This window comes from Pelodiscus sinensis, chromosome 8 (genome assembly GCF_052426305.1).
Source record: "Pelodiscus sinensis isolate ZL-2025 chromosome 8, ASM5242630v1, whole genome shotgun sequence".
NCBI lineage: Eukaryota > Metazoa > Chordata > Testudines > Trionychidae > Pelodiscus > Pelodiscus sinensis.
In genome coordinates, this window is record NC_143059.1 from 42,844,089 (window position 1) to 42,867,821 (window position 23,733).

A 23,733-nucleotide genomic window follows, 5' to 3' on the forward strand; every position below is an offset into this window, starting at 1 on the left:
TCCAGGAGGTAAAATACATGCTTCATCATAGCTGACAATGTATATTTTATAACCTAATATCTATGACTTCCTGCTTTCATTGTTTCACAGAGAAAACACACTGACATTTCTATGTGTCCAAAGGCATCCAAAAGAAATAATATCTCAAAATATTGTAAATGGATTTGAGTGGCAACAAAGTGCATGCAAGCATTTAATAAGCCTTATCAAAATTGCTTGTTTCATAATTTTACAATGCTATCAGTTATTCTAAAGGATATTTACCTATAAAATATTACAATGGAGCATGCCTATAAAGGTGCTACCAAATGATATGTGCAAGCCATTTGCTCATTAGAAGTTGTTCGAAGATCATCCGCGCATTATATATGCTGCCATTATTTGCAGTCTGTGCTAAATATGATTATGTGACCTAGCCTCTCTAAGCTCAGTACCAGCCTTCTGAGCCATCTCGTGCTAAAGGAAGGAAGATTTTAAATTGACGTAAAACAGAGATTACTACAAAGAAAACTTGAGTGGTTTGGATTTGGACCTGATTTTATCCAAGCACCCAGTGAAAGTGTTTTGGTAAATGATTCTCATGTGGGCACTGTTCTGTATGACATACAGAAATAGACATGTGGTTGACACGCTATCACCATTAAATCATTGAACCGGTTCTTTATGTGCAATCTATGCACACTGTGGATTATCAGAGCAAAGTAGCTCTTGCAGAGTTCACATGCTTTTCAGAAGATTTAAAAATCTGGGTTTAGAAGAACTCTGGTCCTATTCATATACTATACTTAAATAAGGGAAACATTTTCAAAAGGGCTTCTCACCCAGCAGCAACCACTGATGCATGAGATTTTCAATGTCTTATATTACTGGCTGAGCTCCATTGAAAACATGGTCACTTACTATGGTGACTATCTAGACTAGGATATGAGCTCAACTGAAAATCAGTGCAAAATGAAACCTGCTTTGTGTATCAGAAAAGATGAATGTTAAAGCTGAAGTTTGTACTTTTCCTACTGTTGTGGTTCTCTCTCACTGTTGTGGTTCTCCCCAATATATTGCACAAGAATAATTGCAGCTGCAACTGAAAAGACTATTTTGTCAGCAGATCCAGGTCACTATTCTTGCACATATTTTATCATCTTCCTCTTGGTAAAGCTCAGCACAAATGATTTACAGTCTTTAATAAGCAGAGAACAGAAGCTTACAATTCTCAGTATCAACCTATTAACCAACAAAAAGTGATATTATGCAAAAGAACAATAGTTTTTAAATAGGGGAGTAAAAAGGAACAAGACTTACGGCTGGTGCATTATACTAAATTTGTTCAGCTCATAATCTGATATGTTCTGAAAAGAAAGAAAAAGAGGATTTATTTTTAAAATTTATTTTTTTTAAATTAAAGGGTTAATCCACATTGAGACCAGTGTACTGTCTGAAGTAGTGAATTAAGCAATTGTTTGTTTTAAATTACTTTATGAAGTTTATGCCCTTAGTTTATGAAATCAGTTGGCTATCTAGCCAGAGTTAAAGTTTAACTCTCTTATGACTAGCATTTGGTAACATTTCTGGAAGGCAGCTCACCCATATGATGAAGTTGTGAATTTAACCTGGAATGTTGCAGATTAACAAGCATTGGCTAATGAATTATTTTTTTAAAAAAGTGATAAGCTATCTTTCATGGTACATCTCCAGTATTGTTCTATCACAGACTTCCCAGCTATATTCTCCTCTCTTCAGGAGCTTTCATGAAATCAGTAAGAAGTTTGGGTAAAAACTGGTGGTAGGTATTAGCCAGAGTTTGGTCTCACTCTTCATGCACAATTTTAGGAAATGAACAGCAGTTTGTCAAACTTTCAACCTGTCTTTAAGTAGAGCTCTCGTTTTTGTTGCAGATTTTTAAAAATTTTTTCTGAGTGGAAACATAATCTCTGAACTTGTTATTACACATGTAAGTGAATTAAAGGACAAATGATATATGTGCTTGCAACAGTGGAAGCCAGTCTGTGGAAAAAATCAAGCTGTACATTATGCATGACCAGGAAAAAGGAAGCTAAAAGATAGTTTATATATTTTTTAAAAATGCCTTTTGAAAACAGTCACCTGTATACAGAGAGAATTAGATTCAGTATGCGTGCACTCTGAAATATATTTTTAAAATTGATAATTGCTAATAATACTTGTGAGCCCAATGCTGGGTGGAGCCATCTGGTGGTGAAAGTCATCATTTGTGGGAACAACATCTGCAGTCCACCTTTGAACTCTTGAGGAGAGGGAGGAAAGTGCACCCCTCACCGATTTCAACAGAAGCAGTAGGCCCAAAGTGTGATCCTTATAATGGAAGAGATTTTAGCTCAATTTCTATTTCCAAATGGCCTGGAGTGGATTAGTTTTGGGCTTGTTGCTTGAGGTTCCCTAAGCATGGAAGTGATGGATGTGGAGTCTTTGAAGTTGATGTTTTGGTGTAAGCTGGTGTTCTCCAGTGACTTCAGCGATACTGAGGTTGTTGTAACACTATTGACTTGCTTACATCAATTTTCAATGTGGCAATATGACTTTTAAAAAAACAAGCTCTCCTATTTGTTTTCCTTACTCACTTTTCCCTGTGCATTACAAACAAATTGATGGCAAACACATAGCCTGTGTCTAGACTGGAATGATTTTGCGCAAATACTTTTAATGGAAAAGTTTTTCCATTAGAAGTATTTGCACAAGAGAGCGTCTGTAGTGGCATGTGCCTTTGTGCAATAGATTTACTTTTGCGCAAAAGCATCTGTGCCAGTGTAAACGCTCTCTTGCGCAAGAAAGCTCCGATGGCCATTTTAGCCATCGGGCTTTCTTGCACAAGAAATTAATGTTGCTGTCTACACTAACACTCTTGCGCAAGAATACTTGTGCAAGAGGGCCTATCCCTGAGCGGGAGCATCAGAGTATTTGCGCAAAAACCACTGATTTTGTACATTACAAAGTCAGTGTTCTTGCACAAATACTTATGGCCAGTGTAGACAGGTGGCAAGATTTTGCATAAAAGCAGCCGCTTTTGCACAAAATCATGCCAGTCTAGATGCAGCCATAGAATTAAAATGAGAAACTAGAGCAACAACAATCAAATGATTTGAACACATTAAGTGGTGCACATGGAAGATCTGAGTCAAAACATTTCTCTCCGTCCTGTATTTAAATTCAAATATATCTCTGCATTTCATTATTTGGTGTTTGTTGGGTAAAAATGTCATTTTAGGCACTAGCCAACCCTCAATGTTTAATACTTATCCTATAATTATACTGTAACACAAACCAGCTGCTGATCTGCGCATAGTGTATACAATAAATAAAGGATGATTTGCCACATCTGGAAATCTGCAAAATCCTTTGGAGCTTTTAAAAGTGTCTTATTGACATATGTCACATTTGTGTGTCAAATTACAGTCAGCACTTAGTGAGCACCCAACCCCTCCACTGTAGAATAGGGATCAATTATATTAATGAGATTATCTTCTATCATTAAATCATTTTAGTTCCAAGGAGACAGAACCTGCACATCTTATTAGATGTCTTTAGTTCTTGATCAGTCTTTATCATCATAAAACTAGGAGCTCATTTTTATTTCTTTGCCAGCAGTTTTGGTCATCTTTTCACTTAAGTTCAGTACAATGTATATTAAGATTCTTAAGGCAAAACCACTCTGGGATATTCTGTTTTTGCTTCAGCAACAGTCTCCAGAGGGATTATTTAATGTGGAATCTCAGAGTCATATTAATGCCACAAAAGGTTGCATGAAGCTGCCAGGATGGAATCTAACCACTGATGCCAGCTGGTAGTTCAGCTGAAATGCTGGCTTAATAAAGTAATCATGTGGGTGCTCTCTCACTCTGGCTCGAAAATGGTCTGTCTTCTGAGTGTGCCTGTGACAGAGCTCAAGCAATTTGTCATGTTTAGCAACTTTGGTACTGAAGGAATAATCCACTTTAATTTTCAGCAAATTAGTCACACTATAATATGCTTTGCCATCTCCTTACTATCTAGATCCTTACTTCTTTACACCTGTGGTTTATTTCCCTATCAGAGTAATTAACTAGCCCAGTGATTGTGGATAATTTCTGACGAATACTGTTTTAACTAACAACTGACAGCTACTTTCCTATTTGCTCCTTGCTTTTTCAGTCCCCTGCCCTCTAATTTCTCACCAATGAGGGAGCAAGGAAAGTTACATTAACACATTTTAACTAAAATAAAAAGAGGATCTAAGGAGCACAAGCTCCCTCTAGCAGCAATATCTTTAGCAGCAATATCTATATATTTTTTTTCTCCTGGTAGAAGATTCAAAAGTTCCCTAAACAGGGATCTGGCATGTTTTACCCTAAATATTGGTTCAGGGTTTCTGGTAAGTGTCCAGGAATTCCTAGTTGAGGCTGTAGTAATGGGAGTTGATAGATGTCCCTTCCAGATGTCCCTGAAGGATTGTTTTGGTATGGAGTCTTCTCATGGTTGTGAGTCATTTTTTCCACTATGGTTTAAAGTGGAAGGCAATGAATAAGGCTAAGATTTTGTCACAAATATTTTTAGCAAAAGTCATGGACAAGTCACAGGCAATAACAAAAAATTCACAGAAGCTCTTGGCCTGTCTGTGACTTTTACTAAAAACTTCCATGACAGAATGGGGAGCTCAGCTGCATGGTCCCCATACCATCTTCAGCAGCTAGGCAGAGGTGTGTGTGTGTGGGGGGGGGGGATCCTCAGCGCTCTGGGATATCCCCACCTCCTGTGATAGCACAAAGGGATCCTGCAGCTTTGGTCTGAGATCACAGAAGTCTCAGATTTGGGACTTCTGTGACCTCAGTGGAAAAAATTGTAGCCTTATCTATAAAGTATGGCTCGTCAGCATAAAAACATTCCCGGTGGGTGACTGGCTTATCAAGTGAACATGCAAGATGGAAATGGCAGCAGCTGCAACTAACACCGTGGACAATTTAGAGGAAGGCCCCTAGAAGATTAGGGTTACCGTATGTCCAGGTTTTCTTGGACTTAGGCTTTTTTTTGGCCACCTGTCTCCAGCTGGGAATTATTTAAATAAAAAGGAACTTGGGGTTGTCCTTTGTGGAGCAGATGTTGCAACTCAGCATGAGTTGTCTCTGTGTAACCATCACCAGGTGGATTTGAATCTGGGACCTCTGAAGCGGAGTATAGGAGCCTCTACCTTCTGATCTAAAAGCCAGCTGCCTCCTTGCCCATGCGGTAGAGGTCTCTTGATCTTAGCTGTTGCAGTGGTCTAGGTGCCACTGCATTGTTCAGTGAACCACACTACGTGTGTGGGTTACATCTGCACCCTGATTAGTCCTTCCCCAGCATTTGCAGTTGCTGGATCTCACCTTCCCTGTCCTGAGGCCTTAGAGACCTGTAGAGAGAGGGCCCTCTCTATCCTAGGGAGAAGAAGCTTATGGGGAGATGATGCATGCTGGGCCTGTGCCAGCTGTCTTGCCACTATGACAGGGAGTATAACACTGCCCTGGCACCTCAGGTGTGAGGCCATTTCCCCCAGAAATCTTCTCCCAGTGTATCCAGCTATCCAGCACCACTCCAATCCCCTCCTTGTATACACCTCTCTAATACTTCCAAATATCCCTTTCAACACTCCCAAACACCCTTCCCAGTTCCCCACACACCATGCCAAAGCACCCCCCTCTAGCAAACCCAAATCTCCTCTGAAAACATACACCCCATCCAGCACCCCCTTTAATACACCCCTCAGCACACACACACACAACCCTCAGTGCACACACACACACACACACTTCCCTCCCCTTGGCAGTGTCCTTTATTTAGGACCTTGAAATAGGATAATCTTATAGAAGAGGATCACCGGAAATCTGCAAAGGGCCAGACTTCAGCTCAAATGGGGATTCTCTGGTTTGTTTGTTTGTCAAACAAAGTGGTGTATTTATACTGCTAACCTCCTTGTCATTGCCTGATAATACTGGGGATTTTCTGGACTCCTCACTTTGCAAACATACCATCCCTATTGCTTGTTAAGATTCTCAGGAACTGACCACAACATGATGTATTTATACCGATGACCTTTTCATCACCTAGTAATAGCATTATAGGACTGGAAACAACCTCAAGAAGTCATTTAGTCCAGCCCCTGACCTCATAGCAGGACGTGTTATCTCTAGACAGGTGTTTTGTTTAACCTGCTCCTAGAGATTTTTTTTTGGGGGGGGGGGGGAGGGAGCCCAGCTATGCACTCCCGAAGGGGCAAGGCCCCAGGTGGAAGGGGTGGGACCAAGGGCAGCCCACCATCAGCGCTGCATGACTGCAATGCCCCCCTCCCTCACGCCTGTATTGCACCCCCACTTCTTCAGGGAGCCCTAAGAATCACCAGTGTGCTGTGCAGCACTTGGGTGACAATTTAAAGGGCTTATGGCTCCAGCTGCTGCTACGGCAGCACTAGCAACTGGCGCCCCGGCCCTTTTGAATCACCAGGCCCCAGTGCGGTTGCCCTCTTTTCTCCCCTCCCTGTTGGCAGGCCTGTCCCTAAGCAATTTATTCCAATGCTTAACTACCCTGACAGGAGGTTTTTCTGAATGTGCAATAATGAGAGTTCTTTTCTGTTTTATTTCTGTAGTCCAAAGTTTCATAGAACTATGTAGGAACTTTGGAATAGCCAAAGATGCCTCAAAAATGCATTTATGATGCTGATAGAATTTCTCTCTTAGCACCCCCGTCCTCTGCCCTGAACCCCCTCCTACCAAATCCTCCTCAAAGTCCCCCTTCCTGGAGTCTCCCCCTTCCCTTTACCCCTGCTCTCTGACTCCTGCACTCCCCATCCCCAGCCCTCCTCAACCCCAAATTTTGACTCCTGCACCCCCATACTCCTAGCCTCCTGTTCTAAGTACCCCACATTCCCAGGCCCCTGCCCTGACTCCTGCATTCCCCACACCACCAGCCCCTTGCCCTGAAGAACCCAAGCAATGTTGAGTAAGTCTGATAGTACAATTATAAGTGAGGACAGAGATTTCACCATGCAAACATTTCCCTTTATTTTGGCTTGGCATGGCATGGCTCTGTTGTCCTATCCTGTTCTTTCTTCTCCTCTTATGCTCCTTTTCTATTCTCACAGGTAAAAGACTGATTAGCCCATGCTCATCTAATAATTAGCCATTTCGTCTTTGAATTAGACTCCCTCTAGGGGAGAACTAACTGGCTGCGACTAGACTGGCAAGTTTTTCCTCAAAAGCAACTGCTTTTGTGGAAAAACTTGCCAGCTGTCTACACTGGCCGCTTGAATTTGCGCAAGAGCACTGACAATCTGATGTAAGATTGTCAGTGTTCTTCCGCAAATACTATGATGCTCCTGTTCAGGAAAAAGCCCTCTGGCGAAAATGGCGATCGGGGCTTTCTTGCGCAAAACCACATCTAGATTGGCACGGACGCTTTTCCGCAAAAAGTGCTTTTGCGCAAAAGCGCCCATGCCAATCTACACGCTCTTTTCCGCAAATGCTTTTAATAGAAAAATTTTCCGTTAAAAGCATGTGCAGAAAATCATGCTAGTCTAGCTGTAGCCATTGGGTTTACATCAGTTATTCCGAAATAACGCATTGCGCATCTACACTACAAACCTTTAGTTTGAAATAATGTCAAGCTGGAGGAATTACTGCAGTCATGGTAACCCTCATTTCATGAGGAGTAAGGGAAGTCAAAGGAAGAGTGTTCTGCCTTCAACTTCTTGCTGTGTAGACAGCACCAAAAGCCAAATTAGGCTATTTTGACTTAAGCTACGAGTTAATGTAGCTGAAGTTGTGTAGCTTAATTTGACTTTAGCCCTGCTGTGTAGATGTAACTCTACGGTACATCTAAACTACATGGCTCCGTCGACGGAGCCATGTAGATTTGTACGGTACGTCTAAACTACATGGCTCCGTCGACGGAGCCATGTAGATTTGTTGTTTTGGCAAAGGTAAATGAAGCCGCGATTTAAATGATCGCGGCTTCATTTACATTTACATGGCTGCTGCGCTGAGCCGACAAACAGCTGATCAGCTGTTTGTCCGCACAGCGCGCTAGTCTGGACGCTCCCCTGCCGACATCAAAGCCCTTTGTCGGCAGCCCCGGTAAACCTCATCCCACGAGGAATAACAGGGCTGCCGACAAAGGGCTTTGATGTCGGCAGGGGAGCGTCCAGACTAGCGTGCTGAGCAGACAAACAGCTGATCAGCAGTGTGTCGGCTCAGCGCGGCAGCCGTGTAAATGTAAATGAAGCCGCGATCATTTAAATCGCGGCTTCATTTACCTTTGCCTATGTGTCTAATCTACATGCCTCTGACGACAGAGGCATGTAGTCTAGACACAGCCCTAGAGACCAGAGTGTTGGTTCAGTTGTTGGTTTGCAGTACTCTGTCACAAGGCAGAGGAAAGGGAGACCAGCACAATTGAGGTAATGGATTTCAGGAAGGCAGATTTTGATAAGCTCAGAGAACTTGTAGGTAAGGTCCCATGGGAAGCAAGACTGAAGGGAAAAACAACTGAGGAGAGTTGGAAGTATTTCAAAGGGACGTTGTTAAGGGCCCAAAAGCAAACAATTCCGCTGTGTAGGAAAGACAGAAAATATGGCAAAAGACCAGCTTGGCTTAACAAGGAGATCTTGCATGATCTCAAAATAAAAAAGGAGTCGTATAAAAAATGGAAACTAGGACAAATAACAAAGGATGAATATAGGCAAGCAACACGGGAATGCAGGGGCAAGATTAGAAAGGCAAAGGCACAAAATGAGATCAAATTAGCTAGAGGCATAAAGGGAAACAAGAAGACCTTTTATAAATACATTAAAAGCAAGAGGAAGACCAAGGACAGGGTAGGCCCACTGCTTAGTGAGGAGGGAGAAGCAGTAACAGGAAACTTGGAAATGGCAGAGATGCTCAATGACTTCTTTGTTTCGGTCTTCACCGAGAAGTCTGGAGGTGTGCCTAACGTAGTGAATACAAGCAGAGACAGGGTAAGTTTAGAAGATAGGATACACAAAGAACAAGTTAAAAATCACTTAGGAAAGTTAGATGTCAGCAAGTCACCAGGTCCTGATGAAATGCAGCCCAGGATACTCAAGGAGCTGACAGAGGAGGTATCTGAGCCTTTAGCTATGATTTTTGAAAAATCATGGCAGACAGGGGAGATTCCAGAAGACTGGAAAAGGGCAAATATTGTGCCCATCTATAAAAAGGGAATAAGAACAACCCAGGAAACTACAGACCGGTCAGTTTAACGTCTGTCCCAGGGAAGATAATGGAGCAGGTAATTAAGGAAATCATATGCAAACACTTGGAAGGTAATAAAGTGATAGGCAATAGCCAGCATGGGTTTGTGAAGAACAAGTCATGCCAAACTAATCTGATAGCTTTCTTTGATAGGATAACGAGCCTTGTGGATAAGGGAGAAGCGGTGGATGTCATATACCTAGACTTTAGTAAGGCGTTTGATACGGTCTCGCGTGATATTCTTATTGATAAACTAGGCAAATATAACTTAGATAGGGCCACGATAAGGTGGGTGCATAATTGGTTGGATAACCGTAGTCAGAGAGTTGTTGTTAACGGTTCTAAATCCTGCTGGAAAGGGATAACAAGTGGAGTTCCTCAAGGGTCTGTTTTGGGACCCGTACTGTTCAATATCTTCATCAATGATGTAGATATTGGGATAGAGAGTACGCTTATTAAGTTTGCGGATGATACCAAACTGGGTGGGGTTGCGACTTCTTTGGAGGATAGGGACATAATTCAAAATGACCTTAGCAAGTTAGAGAAATGGTCAGAGGTAAACAGGATGAGGTTTAATAAAGAGAAATGCAAAGTGCTCCACTTAGGAAGGAACAATCAGTTCCATACATACAAGATGGGAAGCGACTGTCTAGGAAGGAGCATGGCGGAAAGGGATCTAGGGGTCATAGTGGACCACAAGTTGAATATGAGTCAACAGTGTGATGCTGTTGCAAAAAAAGCAAATATGATTCTAGGTTGTATCAACAGGTGTGTTGTAAGCAAAACTCGTGAAGTCATTCTGCCGCTCTACTCTGCACTAGTTAGGCCTCAGCTGGAGTACTGTGTCCAGTTCTGGGCGCCACATTTCAAGAAAGATGTGGAGAAATTGGAAAGGGTACAGAGAAGAGCGACAAGAATGATTAAAGGTTTAGAGAACATGACCTATGAAGCCAGGCTTCATGAACTGGGCTTGTTTAGTTTGGAAAAAAGAAGATTAAGGGGGGACATGATAGCGGTTTTCAAATATCTAAAAGGGTGTCACAAGGAGGAAGGAGAAAATTTGTTCCTCTTGGTTTCTGAGGACAGGACAAGGAGTAATGGGCTTAAAGTGCAGCAGGGGAGGTTTAGATTGGACATTAGGAAAAAATTCCTAACTGTCAGGGTGGTCAAATATTGGAATAAATTGCCAAGGGAGGTGGTGGAATCTCCCTCTCTGGAGATATTTAAGAACAGGTTAGATAGACAACTGTCAGGGATGGTGTAGATGGAGCTTGGTCCTGCCTTGAGGGCGGGGGGCTGGACTTGATGACCTCTTGAGGTCCCTTCCAGTCCTATTATTCTATGATTCTATGATTCTATGACTCTAAGGCCCTATAACTCATTTAGTCTCTTTGTGCTTCAATTTCCCATCTTTAAAATGGGGATAATAGGACTGCCTTAATTTACAGGGTATGAGGACTGAAGATTGTGAGATGTATATTGTAAAAATAGGACCCTATAAAATATCTTACAAATACAAAAGTTGTGTGGTAGATTGTTATGAAAAGAACAAGGATTCTCTGAGCCTTATTTTTATAGAATCCAGTTATTCTGAAGCTGATAAACACAACTCATTTTTCTGATTTAGCATGTGCGTATCTTCAGTTTAGAGCTGGATCCCAAATTCTGCAAAAAATAAGTGATTGTGAAGGGTGTTTCTGATTCTAAGCAGCTTTGGCCACATTTCCTCCCCAAACAGTCACACACAAATTTCTGGCCCATGAAAGCTCATCATCTAATAAACCATCTTGTTAGTCTTTAAAGTGCTACATAGTCCTTTATTTTGTATCAGCTACACCAGACTAACAGGGCTACATTTCTATCACAAATTTCTGTTGGCACAGAAGCTTGGAGAAATTTGTCCTTTGTACAAATACCTGCCTTCACATGCAAACAAGGACGATTATGTGTGAACAAGAGCAATCCTCAAACAACCCATTGGCAATAATTTGTTTCTGTAAAGGGCTAATTTAGCAATAATAAATGTAAGCAAGGGCTGAACTGCTGCTTGCTATCAGCCAGCTAAAAGGAGGGGTGGGTGTGCCCACTACAATTGTTTAGCTTTGCAAGGAAATTAACTGTTAACTGTTGATATGTAAATACAGCTCAGGAGAGAATATGAGATGTGGCTATGCAAATCCCATTCAGCCAGGGCGGATGGAGGGTCAGTGTTGGAATGGAATGTGGAGAATTGTAAATAATTTGGGACTGTTGTGGGGGTAACTAATCATGCTACCCCTAAATGTGGGAACTGTAAAACATGCCACCAGTGCTTGCAGGAGACACACCACCATCATGGCAAGAGATCTCGGAGGAACAAGCCTCCCCCCTTCCAGAGTTGAGTGAACAGAGCTGGGGGAAGGGTTAAAGGGCTTAAGTCAGCCTGCTTCACACCTGCCAGGTGTGAGCTATAAGACTGGCCCAACCTACCGCCCCCCCCCCCCCTTTGTTTTAAGGACAGACCTAAAGCAGACTCCCTGAGAAGTCTTTTTCTGTTGCTCATCTAGTGGAAACTGGATTCCTTTGCCAGTCCAGCTGGTGGCTAAAGAGTTGAAATCACTGAGAGCTGAAAACACTGGTTTGGCTGAGAGCTAGACCCATTGCGCCCAGCGGTGTGGTGTGGTGACCAGCGGTGTGGCGTGGAGCAGTGGCAGGCGAGGAACAGTGACCAGCGGCGTGGCGCAGAGCGGAGGCAGGTGATCAGCAGAGCATCCGGTGGCATGAGATGAGACAGTTGGTGGAGCGTGGCAGAGTGTCATAAGGTGCCCCCTATCTATCCTCCCACCCCCATTTCTACCCAGGTTGGGAGGTGAAACCCTGTGGGTGAATTTTGGGACTCTGGGTGGCACGGACCAGGGACAGAGACTTTTGGGGTGTCGGACTCTTTGGACTTTAGGTGATTCTTGGCTGGGGTGGGGGCCTTAGCTCATGTTTGGGTTATGAACTCTGTGGCTTCGTCTAGACTGGCATGATTTTCCGGAAATGCTTTTAACGGAAAAGTTTTCCATTAAAAGCATTTTCGGAAAAGCGTGTCTAGTTTGGCAGGACGCTTTTCCGCAAAAGCACTTTTTGTGGAAAAGCATCCGTGGCCATTCTAGATGAGCTTTTCCGCAAAAAAGCCCTGATCGCCATTTTCGCGATCGGGGCTTTTTTGCGGAAAACAAATCTCTGCTGTCTACACTGGCCCTTTTGCACAAAAGTTTTCGGAAAAAGACTTTTGCTCGAACGGGAGCAGCATAGTATTTCCGCAAAAACACTGACAATCTTACATGAGATCGTTAGTGCTTTTGCGGAAATTCAAGTGGCCAGTTTAGACAGCTGGCAATTTTTTCCGGAAAAGTGGCTGCTTTTCCAGAAAAAGTGGCCAGTCTAGACACAGCCATGTTTGTGGTGTTTTCCCCAAGTTAATGCCGTATGACTTCTCTCTCTGTCTCATTAAATGTTTCTGTCCTACACTCAGACTTAGTACTTGTGAATGGGGAAGCATTGCCTCTCAGAGGCACCCAGGGATGTGTGAATTTCCCAGATTACTGGGTTGGGGCTCGAGCTGGTTCTGTGTGAGATGGACCCCAAGATATTGAATCCAGCCCTGGTTACTGCCAGGCCTACCCAGCAGAAGGGTTACATAAATAATACAAGCTGTAAAAATAAAAGTGCGTGCTGATAATTTGCCACCAAAAATAGGACTAAATTAATCAGAGAACTGATTCACAATGAAAAAGATGACAAGCTCTTGTTCAGGTTATTTTAGTAATGAAGGTGTTTCAGGATGTGGTATAAATGTTAGTCTGAGATACTGAAAAAATGAGAAGTCTTCGCAGCTGAAGTGCAACGTACACTAAGGGCTTGTCTTCACATCTTTGTCTTTATTTCTGTCTTTCCTGAATAGTACACCCTTTATTGGCCATATTTCAGCCATGTCCACTATTCTGCTATTTTTCTGTTATCCCTCTAATATCTGGTTTCATGCCCTGCATCCATACTTCTAGTTCTAGGGTTCCTAAACTAGCAGTTGGGACCCCTCAGATGGTCATGTGGTTATTATACTGGGGGGGGATATCAATCTCCCACCTAAACCCCACTTTGCCTCCAGCATTTATAATGGTATTAAGTATATTTTAAAAGTGTTTACTCTATAGAGAAGATTTGCATTCAGAGGTTTGTTATGTGAAAGGAGTCACCAGAACAAAAGTTTGAGAACCACTGTTGAAGTTCCTCCATTTTGTTACTCCAGCTCCTTGCATTGGCACATAAATATCTTAGTTTTTACTGTGTGGCTTTGTCCGGATTCCTCACCAGACTGGGTATATTCATTCTATTACCAGCATCTCTTACTGCGTCGTAAGGTGAATGCCAATAGAACTAGTGGCAAAAGTAAAATCAATGTCTTCCAAGTATGGGGAGAGCACATCACCTAAGGGAGGCCATGTGAGCTCCCCATGTGACCCTCCATGTGACCTTGCCCCCCAGCCTGGGGCCCCCCACAATCTTCCCCTCCCATCTCCGTACCATGTTACCTGGAAAGAGGGGGTAATGTGGGATGGAGATGAGAGGGGAAGAGGAGGAAATCTGAGGATGATCCAAAGCCAGAGGAGCTGCTGGCATTCTGCTCCTTTCCCTGCTACTCCTCCCAGTGCCCTGCACCTCCACAGAGCTGGGTCTCTATAAAGTGGCAACCCTGCAAGGGGACGGGCTGGGGTTCTGCTCCTTTCCCCACTGGGAGGGGCAGACGCACACGGGGAAAAGAGCAGTCATCCGGTTGCGGTACCGCTCCCAGCCCCACCTTCCTGCACAGCTGCGGTTGTGTGGTTCTGAACGAGACAGTATATATTCAACCCCTCAAAAACTTTTGCCAGCAAAAATGGGCAATCAAAGGAATATATTTGTGTTGCAAAAATGTGGGGGATTTTTTTTTAAACGTGATCATTCACTTTAAAGTGTATAAAAATCTGACATCTAGTGGTGATAATAGGAAATGTACTTTAAAGATAGCTCTGCACAACCCCAGTTTGCAATGCAGATTCATCAGCTGTCACTGTACTGCAGGAGATCATAACCTCAGTGTAGCCCCATTCACACTGTAATTTCATATATGGACCAAAACTACTGTCACCCTTATTGGCAGATTCATTAGAGAGGAAAAGAACATAATGAATATGAACAGAATCCTCTCACCCCAAGAGGAGATGCCCCATAGTTCAGGATAAGGTACATCATCAGGTTAGTTTACAGGAGCAATGCAGCTGCTTTATGAATAAACAGAAGAACTGAGTCTCTATGCAAAATGTGTACCTGGTTTGCTTTAGAACTCTGACTGTTGCTAGTATCAATGGTGCTAAACTGGGCAAAAGTGGAAGTATCCCTGGCTGGGGTTGGTGTAACCAGGACTTATGAGACGGGTCCTCCTGAGCTCACTGAGGATACATGGTTACCTAAGGGTCTGATAGTTCTGAGGATTGTGTCCAAGACAGACTAAGACTTGGGGTCATAGTTAGATTGCCATCTGCACTGGACGATGAAACATGGTGTTTATCGAGGAACAACCGTGTTTGTCTGTATTGTACATGGAGATGTAGTGGTAGCCTTGCTACAGCACATTTCTCATTTGCCCTGTTGAGACACAATATCTTTCTGAATGACTGACTACATTTTTACACAGGTAATTCCTGTGTTTTTAATAGATTGTAATAGATAACCACAGCATAGTTTATCAGACTTCCATATCATTCCTTAAAGTGAAGCAATGCTAATGCTAATTATATTTCCTGATGATTTGATTCTAGTGGAGTGTCAGGAAATAAATTTTTTTCTTTTCAAAAGTTCCTTCGTTATGATAGTTTCTCTATTAATACCCAAGTGGTGTAAATTCCCTTGGAAGTCTAGTTCACAATCCCAAAGTCTCTTAAACTGTGTTTTAATTTGTCACTTGGACTTTGAGTGAGCTCCTCAAGATAGCATACCTAGCATCAAAAGAAAAATTGAACTAATTTAAGCCCAGTTACGTCTTTTTATGTGCCACTGGCACTAATGTGCGGTGATTTGTTCATTTGTGAGATGTGCAAGAGCCTGGTTGTACTTTCCTGTATCACAGAAGCTGTAAGCACGCACTCAGCTATCCTGGCCTGTGTCTTTACTGTCCAACTCCATTAACTACAGGTTAGACCTCCCTGGTCTGGCACCGAACAAGGGAGTTTACTGGACCACAGGAGGTCAGGACTCTCTGGGGAGCCTCTACTGGCTCACCTCCTGGGCACTAGCCCTGCTGCTGGCTGTGGCGGCTGTCTGCTGGGCTGTACTCCTGCTCCCAATGGGTGCTGGGCTGGCTGGGTTGCACTCCCAGCCTCCTGGGCAGCTGCCAGCCAGGTTCTGCTCCTTGCCCCCCATGCTGCTGGCCACTGGACTCCCAGCTGACAGGCGCTGGGGCTTTCTGGTCCAACAACATCCGTGGTCCTAAGGATGTTGCTGAACCAGAGAAATTCAACCTCTACAGCTCAGTCTGTGCTCATTCACATTGGGCAGCAGAAACAAAGCTCACCTAAAAGAAGATAGAACATTAATCTTCTGCATACACCTGTCACTTTAGGGTGTGAAATGGGGGGAAAATTCATACTTTATCCTTTACAGTATCCTTTATTCATACAGGAACCTGTAGTACCTCTGTTAGGCCCTGTCTGTACTGGCAAGTAAATCTGCTCACAGAGCTGTAACTCCCAAGGAATCCATACTGACAAGGCACTTGGAGTGCATATACCCTGCACTCATAGTTCGAAATAAGCTACACAATTTGAGCTAGGCAAAATGCATAGCTTATTTCGAGTAAATTTCAAAACAGCTTATTTTGAAATCTGGCACTGTCTACACAGTACTTATTTCAAAATAAATCGCTATTCCAAAACATCCCTTACTCCTCATGGAATGAGATTTACAGGGATGTCAGAATAGTGAGCTTGTTATATTTTGATATAATAGGTGTGCTCAAAAGACGTGGAATAGCTGTGCTGCAGTGTAGACGTAGCCTTAGTGAGCACTAACTCCACAGTTTCTGCACGCTAGGTAAACCACCTTGACAAGTGGCTGCAGCACAGGGGTGCCAGTGTTGACACTCAGTGCTGTGACAGGCCTCTGGTACATAAGAACATAAGAATGGCCATAGGTCAGACCAAAGAATGGCCATAGGTCAGACCAAAGGTCCATCCAGCCCAGTACCTGGTCTGCCGACAGTGGACAATGCCAGGTGTCCCAGAGAGAGTGAATCGAACAGGTAATGATCAAGCAATCTCTCTCCTGCCAACCATCTCCACTCTCTGACAAACAGAGGCTAGGGACACCATTCCTTGCCCTTACTGGCTAACAGCCATTTATGGACTTAACCTCTATGCATTTATCTAGTTCTCTTTTAAACCTTGTTATAGTCTTAGCCTTCACAACCTCCTCCGGCAAGGAGTTCCACAGATTGACTATGCGCTGTGTGAAGAACTTCCTTTTATTTGTTTTAAACCTGCTGCCCATTAGTTTCATTTGGTGGTCCCTATTTCTTATATTATGGGAACAAGTAAATAACTTTTCCTTATTCACTTTCTCCACACCACTCATGATTTTATATACCTCTATCATATCCCCCCTTAGTCTCCTCTTTTCCAAGCTGAAAAGTCCCAGTCTCTTTAATCTTTCCTCATATGGGACCTGTTCCAAGCCCCTAATCATTTTAGTTGCCCTTCTCTGAAGCTTTTCCAATGCCAGTATATATTTTTTGAGATGAGGAGACCACATCTGTACGCAGTATTCAAGATGTGGGCACACCATGGATTTATTTAAGGGCAATAAGATATTCTCTGTCTTATTTTCTATCCTTTTTTAATGATTCCTAACATCCTGTTTGCTTTTTTGCCTGCCACTGCACTCTGCGTGGACGTCTTCAGAGAACTATCCATGATGACTCCAAGATCTCTTTCCTGATTAGTTGTAGCTAAACTAGCCCCCATCATATTATATGGATAGTTGGGGTTATTTTTTCCAGTGTGCATTACTTTACATTTATCCAAATTCAATTTAATTTGCCATTTTGTTGCCCAGTCACTTAGTTTGGTGAGATCTTTTTGAAGTTCTTCACAGTCTGCTTTGGTCTTAACTACCTTGAGCAGTTTAGTATAATCTACTAACTTTGCCACCTCACTGTTTACCCCTTTCTCCAGATCATTTATGAATAAGTTGAATAGGATTGGTCCTAGGACTGGCCCTTGGGAACACCACTAGTTACCCCTCTCCATTCTGAAAATTTACCATTTATTTCTACCCTTTGTTTCCTGTCTTTTTAACCAGTTCTCTGTCCATGAAAGGATCTTCCCTCTTATCCCATGACAACTTAATTTACATAAGAGCCTTTGTTGAGGGACCTTGTCAAGGCTTTCTGGAAATCTAAGTACACTATATCTCCTGGATCCCCCTTGTCCACATGTTTGTTGATCCCTACTAATAGATTAGTAAGACATGATTTCCCTTTACAGAAACCATGTTGACTTTTGCCCAACAAATTATGTTCTTCTATGTGTCTGACAATTTTATTCTTTACTATTGCTTCAACTAATTTGCCCGGTACTGACGTTAGACTCACCGGTCTGTAATTGCCGGGATCACCTCTAGAGCCCTTTTTAAATATTGGCATTACATTAGCTATCTTCCAGTCATTAGGTACAGAAGCTGATTTAAAGGATAAGTTACCTTTCTTACAATTCCTGTTCTCGCTTTTCTGATTATCGGTTTGAACTTTACTGCCCTCCTGTCAGTTGACAAACCCCCAGACCTGCCATTCACATCCCTTTAGAATTTTGAAAGTCCTCTTCCTGTTTGCTTGGAGATTATAATTATTATTTTAATTATAAAAATATAGAATTGGAAGGGACCTTGAGAGGTCATCAAGTCCAATCCCCTGCCCTCATAGCAGGACCAAGTACCATCCCTGACAGATTTGCCCCAGATCCCTAAATGGCCCCCTCAAAGATTGAGCTCACAAACCTGGGTTTAACAAGCCAATGCTCAAACCACTGAGTGTGAGTGGTGCACTAAGCATATCTTTCCAGGTGACCATGTCTGCGCCATGCAGTAGGAGATCCACTACTTGGCGCCATGCCAATGTGCTGGACCTCATCAGTCTTTGTGGCAAGAAGGCTGTCCAGTTCCAGCTATGCACCAGCCATAGGAATTATGCTGCGAGTGGGACTGTTTCAGAAAGTAAGTGTGTCTGTGTGGTGCTTGTACCAACACAGGGCTAGTCAGGAGTGAAACATGGTGTTGATGGACTCTAACGTCACAGTAATCGGCCTCGCAGATCTCATGGAAAGTGTCATGCAGAAGCTTCCTTAGGTTCCTTGGCAGAACTGCTGTGTTCGTTGTCTCCTTAAGGGTAACATTTCCATGCCACTGTGCTGTAACAGGAGAGGGGAGAAAGGAGGAGAGAACCATTGCTGTACACAGGAAAGCTGCATAAGGGCCAAGCAGGAAGCCAGAAGGCCCTCCCTTGCTTCCCCTTCATACCGTCAGCAGTGAAGTATCTTCCAGGATTACCACAGCTTGTGGAAAATAAGCGGACATTACTGATGTTGGCCCTCCCCAAAATGCACGTGCATAGACGACAGTAATCCTCTGCCCCAGTGGTTAACTCACCATTGTGTGGGTCTTATGTGCTCTCACAATGGGACAGTCAGTCAGTGATAGGTATGTGAACTGTGCTTATATTAAAACTCTGCTTGCGCTCTGTTTGTGCTCTCTCTAGTGTTAACAATAGTCCCTCTGTAAAACGTTGCATTTTGGCATTTGGGATCCCAGCCTTCCTTGTTATCAGCAGCTGAACAGCTGCACAGGCCAAGGAAGCAGCCTTGGAAAAGTAAAGATGCTTAAGCATGAGGTTTTTCTTCAGGCTGCTGCAGAAAAGAGAGTATTGGAGTTTAGGGACAATGAGAGGAGGAGCAAAAGGAGAAGACTAGGAGCTGGTCTGTAGCTTTGTTCCAGTTCTCAAACATTATGGCATGCCAAGGTGAGACATTCCAGGGACTGGTAGCACAGCAGGCAGAGCAGCTCCATAATTACCCTTTGCAGCCAGTGTCCCAAAACTGTTTTCCATGTGACACATTTTGGCCACCATCCTGTCCCCACCTGCTGCCTTACTAACCTGCCCCTTCACCATCCAGCACGACAAACTAAGGATGTTAAGGACTAGTCGACTGTCCAATAAGCAGAAGCTTATCGGATAGTCCAGTTGGTTGATAGAGGCAGCAAAGGGCGGGAGGAGGAGAGGGGGAAGAGTGGGTATTTCAAAGTGGCAGCACCGCACGGATTGCATACCTGGGCTCTGTGTGGTGCTGCCCTTTAGAAATGCCACTGGGGCATTTCAAAGCGGCAGTGCCATGTGGAGCCCGGGGTCAGCTGGGGACTCCTCAGCTGATCCCAGGCTCTGCGTGGCATTTCAAAGTAGCAGCACCACATGGAGCTGAGGTCAGTGGTGGACTCTGAGTTCCCCACTGGCCCCAACTCCATCAGGGTGCTTCCACTTTGAAATGCACAAGAGCCTCTGCTGGGGACCCTTGTATATTTCAAAGCTGTCACGCCACGTGCAGTACAGATTCAGCAGGACTTCCCACTGCCCCAGGCTGCATTCCTCCTTTGATACGTACAGGGGCTCTTGTACATTTCAAAGGAGGAAGGTGGAAGTGCCTATCAATTAGTCGAGTAGTCGATGGAAATTCCATCGACTACTCTACTAGTAAATTACTTGCTATTTAACATCCTTACTACAGACTCCTAGAGGCAATATGATCCGGGACATACACAAATCTGTAAGTGTGTCAGGGTCTCCCCCTCCCCTGTCCTTCCTACCTGCAAACTGCAGACATGTCCTGGTGCATGTGTGTTCAATGTTTGTTGTTTTTAATGAATGAAATTCTTGAGTTTGAAAGCAATCTCTATTTCATGACATGAAAACAAATAAGCCCACCCCAAGAAAGCAACATTTCAGCCACTGCCACTGCCATGCACGACAACAAATATTATTGGCATTCAGCATCAAATTGCTGCCTCAAGGCACCCCTGATTCTCAGGGAGTTAAGGCTCAATGGTCCAGTCTTGAGTGAAGCTTTCATCCTTCCCTTCACAAACATTATTGAGGGTACACCACAACCTATCAGCATAGGGATGTTGTCATTGGCCAGCTCCAGCTTCCCAAATAAACAATTGCCAGTGGGCTTTTAAACAGTCAAAAGCAAACTCCACAGTCATCCTGCGCCTGCTCGGCCTCTTGTTGATGTGCGCATCATGCACCTTTCTGAACAAGCCTGTGTGAATGTCCATGAAACACCCACCGTGATCCACACACACCTGGTGAACCATGCAGAAATACCCTTTCTGATTAATGTGCTCAGTGGCGAGGTGGTCTGGTGCCAGAATTGGAATATACAGGATGAGATTGATCGACCTGCACAGTTCTATCAACATGAATCCAACATGCAACTTTTCATACTTCAAACTGATTGAAAGCTAGCTGTTTCAGGCCGCTACCAAAAATCCTGAAGCCACTGCTTATCATCCCAGACTTGCATGATAATGATCCACCACTTGGTGCTTGTTTCTCAAGTCCCAAAGCAGTATTTCACTGAGGTCAGCACTTCTGAATGCCATGTGAAATCTCATGTCATAGGTATGCTGTGTGGCAAGCTTAGTGTCTGAATCGTCATTGTCACTTTGCAGCTTAAAGAACAACTCAACTGCCATTCATGGTGTGTTAGTGAGACCTATCTGCATTGTTTGGAATCCATGCTGGGGTGCAAAGCAACGCATCATGGGGCGACAGGACCAAGGATGCCTCGTGACTCCTGTCTGCATTCCCACAGGCCTCAGCAGCAAAACAGGAAGAGGTGCTCTGGGAAAGAGCTGCCCAGAATGCACTGCTCTGAATGCTGCTGCAAGAAGTGCAAGTGTGGTCACTCTACTGTGGTGGCAGCTGACAGTGTGGACACATAAAAGTTTCACTGCTGCACTCTATGAACAGTGCTGTAACTGATAGCGCTTTGCACCTGCCAGTGTAGACAAGGCCTTATAATCTCTTAGTTGCATTCCAGATTCAGCAGTAAGGAAGGAATTCCAAGGATGTCTCAAACACCTTATCTTCACACTGGACAAGGTAGTGTTTTGTGGGCTGAAGCCTGTTTGCATGCTCTTACTGGAAAGACGCTGCTTTTGGAACTAACGTTGTACCACAAAATGCAGAAAAGGAAGTTCCCAGCAATTCATACTATTGTACATCTAAGCAAATTGGTCCATTTTCAGTATTTGAAAAAAAGGAAACAAGTAACCAAGTACAGGAATAGCAACTGTGACCAGAAGAACTAAAACATCAGCAAAAGATCAGCACAGTTTGCAGCTGTAGAGAGAAGGATTACACATGCTTCTCAAAAAATTGAGAAGCTAGCTGAGTTGGTTGAAAATATTCTGATAGAACACTTCTATCAGAAACTGCTGATGCAACAAAATCCAAACTTTTTGGGAGACTATTTATTTTGTTGAAGTTTAACAAAAGATTGCCAAAATGCTCTGGTTCAACAAGGTTGAAATACTCATTTTCATCATTATGATAATATGTAAAATAATGTAAAAGTCTTAAAGTAGTCTTTTGAGACGGTCTTTTGATCCTTTCAGAAAGATTTAAAATTAATTTTTCATTTTCAAGAGATTGTACAAAAGGAGTTGGAATTGCCAACTTTTTGCTCCAATGTGGGACATGAAATTTCTTAATGTTGCAATTTCTACAGAGCTTAGAATTTAAGCTTCAAACAGTTGTAGAAATCAGCAGTCAGGAGAGAGCCTATTTTATTGATTCACAATCTGCAGCCATAAAACCTGGAGCAATGATCACCTTGGATCATTGGCTCCCTTAAGTATTTGACTAAAAGAAACCCTGGGTTCTGCAAGAATTAGGTAGCATCAGGGAGCTCTGGATTCTTTAAAGTATTACACCTATATTGAGATACCTAACATAGTGTATATTCTACTAGAGCCTCTTTCACTGACTCTGTAAGAGAACTTTACCTGTCTGGTGTTAGACTTGGCCATTTCCTCAGATGCCCCTTCTTGGTCTTCCTAATAACTGCACCCACACCTCTTGGTCCATAGTATTAAAACTACTTCACAGGCCACATGTCAACTTAAAGTCAAAACAAGTCTTTCCCTGACTTCAGAGTTTCTTCTGCCTCTACTGGATGTAACAGTTCTTTCCCAAAAATCAAGGTCTTGATGTCAGGCATTTCCTCAGACCTCTTCATCTTAAGGTATCTACTCTTGCCCCTCACTGTAAGTGGCTCCACCAAGGTTTTCCTATCTAGCTTGGCTGGAAAGGTTTTGCTTCAATTGTCTCTGACCCTGCACTCCTATGGGTAGTAGTACTCTCCTGCTAAACTGAGCAGCTATCCTCTTCTCTGCTTCTAAACCCACTACCTGGGAAGGTACCTGACAAGGCACAGGTAGACTGAGTCCAATCCCTTAAAGGACCAGCCCACTCCATAACATCCTCCACCAACACTTGCTATACCTGTGTGCACCCAGATGGCGGAACTGACTCTGAGGGAAGAGCGCTACCTCTGAGAGATTATCATTGTGAATTGCAGTGTTTCACTTTAAGAAGCTATGTGCCCTGCTTTGTAGCCAAGTGCTTCTCTGTATTCCTTGGGCACTAATATGTTGCTTGATGGGGGAGGAAGAAATGGTAACAGCCTATAGAACAGTATGAATCTGTTCTCATCAATGATTGAGACTGGCTGGTACCTATGGGAAACGATGCCATTGTCCTCCTCAAATACTGCCTACATAAGGCAAAAAGTTTTAATACAGAGATTCTGCAATGACCTGAGTCCAGTAACAGCAGTCTGATTAGCCTCATAACATCCGAAAAGCGAGGATTTTGGACATCCCTTAACACAGTGAGTGAGCCCTTGCTGGCCAAGGGCCTGGGAACCATACAGAAGTACTCCCTGCTGACGCTGTTTGCAAAAACAGCTGCTTTATGCTATCCTGCATCTGGATAAAAATAAGTAGAAATCTATGCTGGGAAATAGCTAAGCAGGAAAAAATTGTGTATATGGGTGTGAGAACTATCTCGTTCCCCAAACTAAACATGTCATAAATTGTTAGCTATCTCAAAAATATAATAAAACTCTTAAATCCAAAATCCATGTATTACAATGCACTTAATCTTTATGGCTCCAGTTCTACAAATTTCTTAAGCACGTGCACAGTTACATAAACATGTTTGAAACAAAAGGATTAGAAGTGTTTAAAGTTAAGCACTGGGATTCAGAGTCTTTGCTGAATTAGGTTTTATGGTGGATATTTTGGTACTTGATACTCACACTCATTCTAATAGTTTGTCTTTTTTTGTGAGCTACATATGATCCATAATTAAATTTGT

The 23,733-nt window shown here is 43.2% G+C and overlaps 1 protein-coding gene across 1 annotated transcript in view; it reads right to left on the reverse strand.

Moving 5' to 3' along the window:
- BLNK (B cell linker) overlaps window positions 1-23,733 on the reverse strand; it is a 186,879-nt gene that overhangs the window by 121,186 nt on the left and 41,960 nt on the right. Inside the window, exon 3 of the mRNA XM_089780177.1 lies at window positions 1,300-1,346. Coding sequence (XP_089636303.1) covers window positions 1,300-1,346 — 47 coding nt within the window. The remainder of the gene's footprint in view (window positions 1-1,299; window positions 1,347-23,733) is intronic.